This window comes from Megascapheus bottae, chromosome 3 (assembly GCF_031878675.1).
Source record: "Megascapheus bottae isolate mThoBot1 chromosome 3, mThoBot2.hap1, whole genome shotgun sequence".
Taxonomy (NCBI): Eukaryota; Metazoa; Chordata; class Mammalia; order Rodentia; family Geomyidae; genus Megascapheus; species Megascapheus bottae.
In genome coordinates, this window is record NC_143511.1 from 34,534,173 (window position 1) to 34,547,300 (window position 13,128).

General features: G+C 49.4%; 1 protein-coding gene across 2 annotated transcripts in view; it reads left to right on the plus strand.

Moving 5' to 3' along the window:
- Mad1l1 (mitotic arrest deficient 1 like 1) overlaps window positions 1–13,128 on the plus strand; it is a 312,487-nt gene that overhangs the window by 226,402 nt on the left and 72,957 nt on the right. For both annotated transcript variants that reach the window (XM_090329856.1, XM_090329857.1), the window contains one exon: window positions 4,800–5,007. In XM_090329856.1, coding sequence (XP_090185982.1) covers window positions 4,800–5,007 — 208 coding nt within the window. The remainder of the gene's footprint in view (window positions 1–4,799; window positions 5,008–13,128) is intronic.

Genomic DNA, 13,128 nt, shown 5'->3' on the forward strand with positions numbered 1-13,128 from the left:
CACTCGGCAAGTGAAATGTTTTTGTTTAGTCAATAATTGCACCATTGCATCAAAGGAAGGTCCCAAACTTTTCTTTTTGAGATTCTCGTCAGTGTCTCAACAGTTTTCTCAGCTGTGAATCAAACAAGGCAGCAAATTTTAGCAGAAGATTATAGCCATTTTTCCCCTTTCTTCCTCAAAGCTGTCATCTAGCAGCAGATTTCACCAACGTTGTTCACTCTCTCCCATCTGCTCATCCTATGCAGTTCCAACCCCCTGGACAGCGTTCCTTCATGCTGGCACCAGCCCCGCCTGGGCCCACGTAGGGGAAACAGTGTACCTGGGGAGAAGGCAGTGCCAGGTGGGTCAAGCGGTTCCTCTTCTCCTATGGCTCTGGCTGCAGATTGGGGCTGGGGCCTTGTTGACCTCCTTCAGTGGCTGCATTGGCTCTAGTATGGGATGGCTACTTGGACCTTCTCAAGCCTGCTGACCTGAGCCTACAACCAGTTTTATAAGTGCCCAAGGACAGAAGTAATACCCCAGACACCTGGATGGTTCAATTTGGCAGGATAGTAACCTAGTACCCTGCTGCTAACACCGCCCTTGTCCACAGCCTCCCAGTTCTGTACAGAGCCAGAGCCTTGGCATGTCCTGTGGTGAGTGGTGCGTAGGTCCTTCTAAGCAGTCATGAAGCTGTGCTGGCCTTGGCTATCAGTGATACCCACAATTCACCTTCTTGCCTTTGTGTCCCCTTGGTCTCTGCTGTCTGCTTACAAGCCCTAGTCCACATTCTAAAGCCCTTTTGTCCACACTACCGAGTCCCCAGCCTCAGTGGAGGCTGCTGGGTGCTGAGCAAAAGCTGTACCATGGGGCCAGGCAGTACCATCCTGTGGCAGCTCCTTGTAGTACACAGATGGCTGCTCCCGTCTGCTTGTCTTCCATCTGCTTCTCTGTGGCTAGGGCTGTCAGCCTGCATACTAGGACAGCTCCACAGCAGGACTCCTGTACCCTACTCTTGAGTGCTATGATTGGGGCAGTGCTCTGAGGAGCCAATGAGCAGGAAAAGTTGTGGAGGGCCAATGGGGGCCATCAAGGGTAAGGCTAATCCTTTTTGCATACCTGCTGCATTTTACTTCACACCTATGTTAACCAGTTGGAAGTCTGATTTCTGAAGTCTGAAGCCCACAGGAATGCCTTCTGGTAAATGCTCTGATTATCATCTATCCTTTCAATACAGGTTTTACACTCCTCCCAGGCACAGTTCTCAGAGCTGGCAGCACAGTGGAGAAAAAGACAGGCAGCCCTAACCTCACAGACCTGACCTGAGAGAGGACAAGCAAAATAATGGTTTAAGGGCTAAGTGTAGTGGTAGTGATGCATGCATGTGATCCCAACTATACAGGCACCATAAATAGAAGGAATGTGGTGTCTGAGATCACTACAGGCAAAAATGCAGTACTCTGTCTGACTAAAGTAAAAGGACTGGAGACCTGGCTCAGGTGGTAAGCAGTTGTTAAGCAAGCCTGAGGTCATGAATTCAGAACCCCAGTACTCTCTGTCTCTCTTTCTCTGTCTATCTGTCTGTCTGTCTCTCGCTCTCTCTCTCAGACACATGCATACACATACACACACACACGCACGCACACGCACATGCACATGCACATACACACACACACTGCATAAATGTTTAAGTGATAAAGCATGCCTTAGGAGCAAGAGCACTTAAAGAGATGGGGGGACAAGTGGAGTGAGGTGTTGCCTTGGTGACAAAATTGTTACCAGGGTTCTACTGTCCAGGGACCTGGACAACCATGGTAGCTGCTAGGGAAGAGGCTAGCTCTTATGGACTGCTGAACATCTTCCTTCTCACCTTAGTATCCCACATCTGCCTAACTGGTAGCAGGGTGCTCCTTGGAGGGCAACCCTGTCCAAGCCATGCTGGTGGCCTCAGGATAGTCCCTGTGTCTCTGTGCCTTATTCATGCACAGGGCTCCTCCCAGAAGGTCAGCACTATTGAATTTCTGGGAGGAAAAGACGAGATGGCCAGTGGTTCCTGTAAGGCCAGAATCCATGGCTCTTAGGACTTGGAGAGCTGCAGCTCTGCCCTGGGGACAGGGTCTCTTAAGTCAAGGAAGAATTTGTGCAGGATTACACTGCCCTTGTTTCCAGCCCAGGGCCCAACGGGGCCCTGCTTGCTAGCTTGAACAGTGCAGATATCAGAAATGGTGCTTTTTGGTGCTAGTACTAGGATATGATTTCAGTTTCTGGGTACTGTCCCTTAGTTTTTTGGCTCAAGAATGGTGCTTTTACCAGTTCTACCTTGAGCTTTTGGTGATTAATGGTAGCCGAGGTCTCAGGGATTTTACTGCCCTAGCTACTGTGAACTGCTCAAATCATTAACCTCCTTAGTAGCTAGGACTACAAGAGTAACTACCAATATCAGGCTTTAATATTTTTTTTTTTGCCAGTCCTTGGCCTTGAACTCAGGGCCTGGGCACTGTCCTTGGGCTTTCTCAAGGCTAGAGCTCTACCACTTAAGCCACAACATCATTTCTGTTTTTTTCCTACCAAGGAATCGAAGCTGGGTCTTTGTGCATGCTAGGCAAGCACTCTTACCACTAGGCTAAACTCCTGGCTCCCAGGCTTTAATATTTTTAACAGTTGTAAAGAAAAATCACAAGAAATAGCATGTTCTAGGCCATGTTAAAATTCCATGAAATTCTGATTTGTTTCCAGGAGTGATACTTTATTGTCACATAGGTACATGTATTCATGTACCTGTTGTCTGGCTGCTGGATCACCACCAAGTGGTGGACAGACAGGAAGAAGCAGAACCCACGTCTGCCACTGAGCTACAAGAAACATTGGCCTGGCTCTCCAACTCCACACAGGGGTGAGGAAGGCTAAGGCCAAGGCCCTAGAAAACAGGAGTCAGCATCTGCTGTCAGAAGTCTCTCCTGAGGCAGGCATGGGCGATGGATTTCACACACTTGGTTATCTTCCCAGACTGTTAAAATTGGATGAAATAACAATCCCTTTCAGCCCTGACAGCCTGTGAAGCAGCAGGGCTTCCAGGAGTCTCTTCATCCTTTGGGGCTTACAAGGTTCTCAGGAAACCTCTAAAGTGCCAGGCAAATCCTCTCCTGCCCTGTCTCCCCCTCCCTAGCCCTGTCATGGCTCCCTCCCCCTTCCTCCTCCTCAATACTGCTAGGTGACCTCTCCCTCCCTACCCTGCCCTGGGGGAGGAGCTAAGGAGATGGCCTGTGAACCATGTTTGCACACCCAGTTTCTCCTGTGGTGGCTGTGCAATTGCTTCAGAGCCTTTGAGTCTCAGGCCCTACACACCTCTTCTATGAGGCGTGTCTGAGGGTGGCAGCTTGCTGTGAAGACATGAAGATACTTTAATTCCTGACATGTGCCCAGTGTGGCCTTACTGAGTCTTGTCCAGTCTTCCTCATCTGTAAACCTACTTCCTAGGGGCTCTGGATGGCTGGCCAGGAGCTGGCAGGCTCAGCCCCTCAGTGAAATGCACATCTTAAGCTAGGCAGCACTGTCCTTTAGGGATGGCAGCACATCAGCTAATAGTAGCTTGAGTTCCTAAAACACAGGGCTACCTCGCTAAGCAGCATATCGGCCTCTCCCAGTTCTCTTAGGAGGCTGGAAGTATAGGCAGGAGCTCTGACCACTTCTTCAATTATGTGTAAGAAAGGCTTTGCCTTTTTTCTATGATCACAAAAATACTATTTTGTATGATTTTTTGTGTGTCTGTGAGAGGGGTGTCATGGGGCTTGAACTTGGGCTGGATGCTGTCCCTGAGCTCTTCAGCTCAAGGCTACCATGCTACGCTTGAGCCAAGCCCCACTTCCCATTTTCTAGAGATTAATTAGAGTCTCAGGTACTTTTATGCTGGGGCTGGCTTTGAACCTGGAGCCTCAGATCTCAGCCTCCTGAGTGCTAGGATTATAGGCATGAGCCACTGTGCCTAGCTTTTGTATGTTATTTTTTAATAGTAATTTTGAACTCAAGACCTTATATTTGCTAAACAGGCACACAACCACTTGAGTTTCATTTCCAGCCTTTTCCCGCTTTAGGTTATTTTTCAGATAGAATCTCACATTCTTTTTGTGGTCCCAGGCTTGCCTGTGACCATAATCCTAATTCCTCTCTCCAAAGGATGAGCCATTGTGCCCATCCTTCTACACTCTTGTAGGTTCAGTCTTTATACTAAGACCCGCCACCCCCTGAGGCTGATGTCTGTGTATAGCATATAAGGTCAAGGGGGTCACAGGACCTTTACCCTGCTATCACACAGTGCTAGGCTGTAGATATACTGTGAAGATCAATCCTGCTTATCTTCCTCTCTCCTTACGTGAGTGTGTGTGCGTGCGTGTGTGTGTGTGTGTGTGTGTGTGTGTACCCAGGTACTCACACATTTGCATCATGTTTTTAGTCTCATGATTGGTATTCAAGACTAGTAGATCCCCATATACTAAGTGTCCATGGGATAGTTAGTTCATTGGTTTTCTACTGATTCAGTGCCTCTTAAACTTAGTGACAGTATGAGCCCTGATTGGTAATATATCAGAACCCAGACTGATCAAGGGATTCTCCTTGCAACATAGCAAGCAACATGAGGACCTTGGGGCTTCAGCTGACATAGCTCCCCAGGCATGCTGTATGAGTCATACTCAACACAGAGTGCCTGCTTTGCTACCAGAACTTTTATGTTGGTGAGAATCTCCCTTCTCTCTAAAAGAAGCTATAGCCTCATGAGTCTGATTCAGCCCAAGGTAACCCTTGATCTGTGCTTTTTCCCCTAGGGCGACTATGACCAGAGCAGAACCAAAGTGCTGCACATGAGCCTAAACCCTACCAGTGTGGCCAAGCAGCGCCTGCGTGAGGACCGGGACCGGCTGCAGGAAGAATGCGAGCGGCTGCAAGGGCTCTTGCTTGCCCTGGAGAGGGGGGGCTCTGTCCCCACGGATCTAGAGTCTGTCACTGGCCTGCCCTCGTCCAAGGAGGTAACAGGTAGGTTTCTCCACCCAGCCCCTGACATCCCGAGGGCAAGCCCACCTGAACATCAGTCACACAGGTAGGTGGGCCACGTGGATGGCTGGACAGAGTGTACTGGCTCGGTGGCTTGTGGAGGCTCAGCTTCTTTCCCAGGGTCTGTGCAAGCAGGGTTAGTCATCCATGCTGTAGGCGGCAGACACAAGTCAGGTGGCAGAGCAGTAGCAAGTGGCTAAGATCTTCTCAGACCCCCTAAAGCAAATTAATACCATTTATCAGTTTGTATGTGCTCCATTAATCATGAGTAAATCCAATCCTCCCAGAAAGCAGAACCATCTTTCACTGGTCTGAGCACACTTCACAGAGCCCTAGAGGCCTTTGCATCAGGCCTATGATGCCAAGGAAGAGCGAGGCCAGCACAGAGCCTGTGCTTCTCACTGCCCTCTCCAGTCTGTAAATCAGGATAATAATCTTTGGAACGGGTACCTGTCACCTTCAATGCAGTGGAGTGGCAGCTGGAGTCTGTTCTGTCAAGCATTGGAGGGTGTTGCAGTTACCAGGTCTTCCCCTGGCTGTGTCACTCTACAGCACAGAGAAATGCAGGTTATTTGCACAAAGGAGAGGGGTGTGCACAGCTCAGTTACCACACAGGTAGGACCCCAGGAAGGCTGTGGGGCTTGAGAGGCCTGCCAAGCTCTCCACAGTAAACAGTCCCTGGTCCTATTCCAAGGCCATGGGATGTCCTGAAAGGAAGGCCCCTGGCCAGGCCTGTGATCTGGAATGCAGCCCTGTCGGCCCCAGGTTCCGGCACCTGGCGTCTACCATCCTTGCCTTGGTCTAGGGAATATTACCAGAGTACAGTGCTTAGGCATGAACTACAGGCTGTTGTTTTCCTGACATTTGATGTCACATGTGTTTGTGAATTGCTTTTCATCCTGTGACGCCTTTCGCTATTTCCTTGTTGCATATTTGTCTTCTGTGAAGGTGTTCGGCGCTTCCTCTGGGATTCTCTGAGCTAGGTTGTTGCTGTCATCTCAGGTCCCTTCCTGAGGCACACAGCCCAGACTGGCATGTAGGGGGCAGATTGTTCTGTTATTGTCACTCCTCTGTCATCTTCTTCCTGCTGCTCCTACCCGAAGGCAGTATCTTCACAGCTGACGGACACTCACTGGTTAACAGGGCTCAGGAGCAGCCACGCCCAAGCTGGAGAGGCATCCATGTACTCCCTTGCATCATATGTCACCATCTTCTGTAGCTTCCGTGCCTTGACAGTCAGATTTTAGGCTGCAATGTCTCAGATCCCCTTGCAGAGACTGGCCCACAGTAGGCACTCCGTAACTATTCATGCTGTGTTATTATTGTCTTTAGTCTTGTTGCAGCATTCAGTGGTCCCTGGATCCCCAGCAGCCTTGCTGTGCAGGTTTCCAATATGTGTCTGTGTCCTTGTAAAACTGGTGGTGGGGGCGGGGACAGGGAGCAGTAGTTTCTGAATCTTCTGGGAGTTCAGCCAAGTGCCTGGCAGTACCAGCAGTGGGACAGTGAGCCTCTCACATCTGAGGCCTGTTGGCCTTAGACAATGCATGTCTGCCTGTGAACAGTGAACACAGTGCACACCTCCCCTCACATCTCACTCGCCTCTGCCCCAGCTTTCAGAATTCCTGTTTTGTTTCTCTGCAGGAACTTACACTTGACCTGTAAGTCCTGTCCCATTTTCTGTAGATCGGAGCATGCAGACACATTAGAAATGTGTCCAAGCCACCAGAGCAATGGAAAGGATGCCTCTCAGGTGCTGTGTTCTGCTCCTCAGTGCTGCAGCCCTCACACTGCTGAACTCTCCCCACTACACCTCTCACTTCCATCAGCACCAGTGGCTCCAGGTCCCAGGGCAGCAGCTAAGCTATACAGGAAGACCCCTGCAGCAGATGTGCCTGCCCTGAATTACCAGCCTGGCAGTCATTCCCTATGGAGTCCCCCAGCATGGCCACCCTGCCCTGACAGCCAGCTTAAGAGTCCTAGGCAGCCCCAGCTCAGGAATGCTGTGACAAGGAGAAGGAGAGTGTGTGGCTGCGCCACAGGAGCCCAGATAGGAGGCAGAAATGGGATAGCTCTCCTGAGGTTATCTGTAAGGTTTAGGCAGTGTTGGGCAACTTTGCACCACCCTCCATCCACACACCCCAGAGCTGCTTATTCTACTGGCCTTGATCATGAAGGTCCAATCCCTGTCTTCCAGCCTTTGTGTCCCTCCTGCATTATGCTGTAAGAGCTGCAAATGCAAACACACAGCATTGTAGAAGGATCTTATATTTTGAGGTGAGCCCTTACCATCATTGTCTATAGCAGGTTCATATGCAGTAAGATTTGCTGTCACCAGTCCCCTGCTCATGTGGGCACCAGTACTATGGCAAGGATTTGAGAAAATGGGACTCTGTGTCACATGGGGTCATTGAGAAATCCCCAGATAGTTCTTTAGAGGGTCAGTTAGGTCCATGATTGACTGGAAGTCAGAGGGAGAGCAGCTGAGACCCAAACCAGGTGAGGCCTGTGGTAGGCTTAGCCAGAGGTGAGGATAGGAAGGAGGCAGACAGACAGAGCCGTCATCTGAGCCGCAGGACCAGCTGGACTCATGTGTGCTACCTCCTAAAGCTTGGAGAAAGGAGAGAATATACAGCTTTCCATCACAGAAAGTAGGGGACCATTTACACTCAAGAAAAAAAGAACCATCTGAGTCATGTATATAGCAAGAATCAGTTCACCACCCTTGGTCCCCAAAGGGCCCAAAGGAACAGTAGATGGAGAGAGTATCTGGCACAGAGTGCTTGGGAGAAAGTTCACAACAGGTCTCTTAATGGTACACTGGCAGATATCACTCCCTAGGAAAGAGAAAAATAAAAAAAAAAATGAAGCTCTACAATTTGTGTTGGAGTGCTGGTTTCTAAAGTATGGCTGCAGGTGAACTTGAGAAACATAGATCCTCAAGCCATGACTGACTGAGTTAGAAGCTGTGCTGGAGAGAAGCTGAGCAGAGGCCTAGTCCAGAGGCAGACCATGCCATAGGGTTGCAGGTGGGGCCCTAGTCAGAGCTGAGCTGGGCAGCAGGTCCCAGCTAACCAGCTCAACAGCTTTAGGTTGCTAGCTCTGCTGCTACTCTAAGGTGCCCGTGAGCCCTGTACCTCCCACCCCTCATGATGATGAATGAATAACCTGAGACTCCCAGAAGAAGAGACTCTCCACTAGAAGAAAAGGCCTTGATTGTGAAACATCGAAGTGAACAAGTAGAGAAGTGGGTTCCAGAGGGAGCTGACCAGCAGAGCCAAAGAACCTGAATGCAGCTGCGGCCTAGATCCCATTGAGGGAAGAAAGCGCTCTTCAGTAACCACGAGAACAAGCACCATGGGGAATCCAGGGAGAAGAAAGTGAGCTCTGGGGAGTTAAGAACATCTAGAGTTACATGAAAATCTAATAAATGATTTATTAGTTACAATTGAGAAAATTTATCTGTAAGAACAAAAGAACTATAAAATAGAGAGGTGGGGGAAATAGGAAGAAAACAAGAGGGCTGACCCAAAGCTCCCAAGGAGAAACCAGGGAACAGGAGGTTATGTGTAAGGTATTCAGGTACAGTTCCTGAGTGGAAGGAGCTGAGGATGCTTAGAAGTGCTTTGCACAGACGAGAGCAGGCCTTCTCATGTATCCCATCATGGAGCTTGGAGACAGAGAAGACCCAGGGACTTCCATATAGGAAAACAATATGACTTACCAAAACATTGGCACCCAGACCTGTTCAATACTTCACAATGGCAGCATGGGGCCATAAGGCCTGAACAATGCCTTCATATTTCTAATGGAAAGTAACTTCCAGCTCTAATCCTATGGGTCCCCTTACAATGAAGGATTATAGATTACCCCCCCACACACACACACAAGTTTGCTTCCCACATTTCCTTTCTTAGGATGTTAGTTGAGGATGCACTCTAGCAAAATGAAGGAGTACTAAGTCCAAGAAAATGGGTGTGAATTCCAGGAAAGAGTAGGGAGATCCAGGGCAGAGAGCCTTCAGGGCAGACAGCATAGCCAGAAATGACCTGAGACACAGACACTTTCTCAGAGAAGATGGTAAACACATGATGCTTTGGAGGTTTAGACAAGAGATGAATTCTCCAGAGGTGTGTGTCAGCTGTAGGTTGCTGTAGATACTACCTCTGGTGGCACATAGCCACCTTCCCCACGGCGTGCCAAATGCATTTTTCATGTTTGCTTACTGTCCCACAGAAGAGGTCTGAAAACATCATGCAGGTGACTGGCATAGAGGTATTCAAGTTAGTCAGGAGAACATAGGAAGCTAAGCAAGTAGAAAACCAAGACAATAGGTCTATGGTACACCACACCTATCTCCTCTGCTCCTTATGGGATTCCCTCATATTCCAACCTGTCCACGTCTTCATGGTCACTCTACCTACTCAGAATGTTTCTGCCTGAGGAAACTGAGGCCCAAACAGGTGAACCACAGGCCAAGGCATGACCTTGCCATTGCTGAATGCACTACTGGCCAAAGTGGAGACTGAGTTTGTGGTTCCTGTCTCACAAGCTCTCCCAGGGTTCCCACATTTGTTCAAGGCAAAGGCCAGCAGGTAGAGACAGCAGGCTTGTCACTGGGCAGGGCGTCCAGGTTGGTCCAGTCTTACTTCTGTGAAGTGCAGGCCAGAAAGAGTAGGGAAATAAAGTCGTCAATTAGGTGCACATTGGCTTCCCTTTCACTCAGCAAGGTACTCCCTAAGACCTCCATTTTCTGTGTAAGCTCCATTTTTCCAAGGGCTTTCTCTGATCTGGACCTGAAAACAAGGTGGTCTTTGCTCCTGGCACAGTGCTGGGGTCAGCCAGGAAAGCCTTTGGGTGACTTCTCTAGATTCTCTGACGAAGAAGCTGGAGGCAACCCAACCCAGTGGCCCCCAGTTGGCAGAAGCTTGAAACCAGCCTCTCCAAGCTGGCTCCCGACTCCTTGGATAGTTCCCTGCTGAATCTCGCTGTGCCAGCAAGATTATTAATTATGGTTTAATTAGGCAATGCATTAATATTAACACAATCTAGTCTTATCAGAGAGACACGTTGAAGGTGATCTAATCTGTCACTGTCTGAGTGTGTGGGCACCCACAATGGGTCTTGAGAGAGGGAAAAGACAGCGATGGTGGGCACAGAGCCCTCCTCCCACACCCCACCTGCTCTGCCCTGAGAGAGCTCCTTGATTTGGAGCTGACTCCTGAACCCTTCCTGCCGAGTTAAGAGCAACACTTCTGCTCTCCTCAGTTTTCCTTGGTAGCATCCTCTAGCCTTGGCTTGACTTCCCTGCTTCCCAGTGCAGTAGAGGCTTCCTGGCCAGAGAGGCTGACATTACAGCTCCAGAAATCAACACACCACTCACAGCTGCCTAGGCCTGACCTTGACTCATGGTCCCCATGCCCCTAGGGATAAATCCCCACCTCCCAAGACTCCCTCCACTCTGTGAAAATGGAGGTGCAAGGAAGGAGCCAGGGAAGCTTGAAAGAGATGAAGGGGTAAAGCCTTTGTCACAGGTGGTTCTGCATTGTGGACCACTGTGTTCTGGGATCAGTCTAACAAAATGGCTGCTTCTCTGCTTTACTGCTGGCACCCTAGTGTTGCAGGTTCCAGGGTGACACTGACTGAGCCTACAGGACCTCAGGGCAGTTCCTAGGCAGAGCACCAGAAGTAAGAGTCCAGCCCAGGAGTTTTTCCCTTAGGTTGATTTTTAATCAACCCTGCCTGCTTCTCCTCTGCCCTCATGATTTCTGAGTAATCTAGAGCTATTCTTACAGCTGCCCCTCCACCATGCATGCAGACCCCCTCAGATATCAAACATCTAGTGGTATTTGTAAGTCAGACAAGGACTGAAAGACATCCTCCGAAGCTGGGCCTAGTAGGTTCACTAGGTGTCAGCAGATGGATGTGATGGCTGTGGCGCAGGAGGACCAGGCAGGAAATGTGATTGCTCTCAGCCAGCATCTGACAAGCAAAGAGTGCTTCTAGACCATGGCCTCTCGAGCCTCTGTGAGTCTTCCTTGAGAAAATGCCGGCAACTGTCACCTGGCTTGTAGCTGGTGGTCATGTTCTTTGCATGTCTGCATTTTTCTGATTCCCCATGTGCCACCTAATTTTAGGTTGCATTCTGTACATATAAAGTACCATGTTGGGAAGCTCAAGGTCCTTGTCAAATTGGTGCAGCTTGCTGATTTCTGTTGCTGTTAGTGGGTGTCTTGCCAGGTTCCTCACAGCACTGGGGCTTCAGGCTTTGCTGTGCTTCTCGGTCTCCAAATGGCCGGCTCCATGCAGGCTACTTTGTATCCTGGGTAGGAGCCTCACTTTCAGCTCAGCTCAGAAATCCTTGCTGTGAAGTCTAGGGCCCCGGCCCTATGCCACTCAAGTCCTGTCTCCCATCAGTTCCCTCTACAGGACCCAGAAACCTCCCCTTCCATGTGACAGAATTTCCCAGCCATGGCAGTGGTGCCAGAGAAAAAGCAGTGGACTCACTCCTGTATGCCAGGATGAAGGTCCACTGTGCAGGGACATGAGGACCTATCCACTGCAGCTTTCCTCCTCCGGGTGGTTGGGATGCTAGGGAGAACAAGGCAAGGAGAGTAGGTTTCTTGTTTCTCAGGCCAGAAATCCAGGGTACTGTTGGCACTGCTGCCCTTGCTCACTGCATGCTCCTCATGCCCTGAGTCCAGGCTGGTGATGCAGAACCCAAGGCACAGAGCTTGAGAGAAGCATATTGTACTCAGGGCCTGACTACTATTAAATTGGATCCATAACCAAAATCTTCCAATGCAGAAATCTCCAGACCCCAGTGGTTCACTAGCAGATTCTACTGAGCACTTGAATTAAAATGAGAGCAATCCCATTTCGTTCTTCAAGGACATCGGAGAGGAAGCCTTCCCAGTGAGCTTTAGAGCATGCGTTCGTGCTGAGTTTAAAGCCATTGAGAAAGCTGAAAAAGAAAACCACAGGAAAAAAAAAGAAAAAGAAAACCACAGGAAAAAAAAAGAAAAAGGAAACCACAGGAATGTATTTTGTTTCTTTATTTCAGAACCACAGGCTGGCTTATTGGTGAACATCAGTTGATCTAATCTTATTTTTTTTTTAAATCACATAACCATTTAGACCATGGGTGCAATTCCCATTCATAACAAAAGCTCTGTGCAAACTAGTGAATGCAAGGGTCTTCCTCCATGAGAAAGAATCCGTCTACAGAAAGCCCACATCTGCACCAGACCCACTGAGGAGACTAGGAAAGATTCCCTGGGTCAGAAACAAGGTCAGGGCATCTGTTTCCCCAACCAACATACACTATAGTCCCACACACAGGCAGAAGACAGAGGAACCCAAGGGTGTGCATAATAGAAAGGAGGAACCTCCTTTTTGCAGGTATGTGATTGAAATCTCAAGGAATGCCTGGTAAACTGAGGCCAGGGCCCATATGGGCTCCCTTCATAAGGTAGGCGCTTGTTTGCTATGCCTTTTTCAGTACTAGCAAGGAACACCTGGAAACTGCAGTCCCCAAATGGAACCCAAGGCATAGATGTAACAGCTGGGCTGACACTGGCACTGTGCCAGGGTATAAATAGGTGGAAAGCCATAGCACTTCCAGATAGGAAGTCCAGTCCAGTGAAGTTACTGCTTTGCCCAAGCAATTGTGGGCCCCACGCGGGTGGCCACAAGACTTGGCCATACCATCCACATGAGCATGTTACTTTCCCACCTCAATCAGCTTCTGCCCCTGCATGCTGTCCCCACACTGCCCTAGGCCCCATGGCAAAAGACGGGGCTGGTCTTGGATCCTTCTTTCCCAGAAATGGACCTCATGCTTACTTGGTCCTGCAAAGCCCAGCTGGAAGGGGATGCATACCGGTGCACTGCATAGCAAAACACCACTCCACAGGAAAACACATGTCCACATAGGAAGGCTCTGGTTGTGATGCCCTCAGGAGGGCCAGGGTAAGTGCAGGTGCAGAAAACAGACCACCAGACTTGGGCACACTCACATTCTACATAGTAGGATGCAGGTGATGCCATGACAGGACTCAGGAATCTTAATTTAGGCTATCACACAAATCTGTGCCTATATTAGAC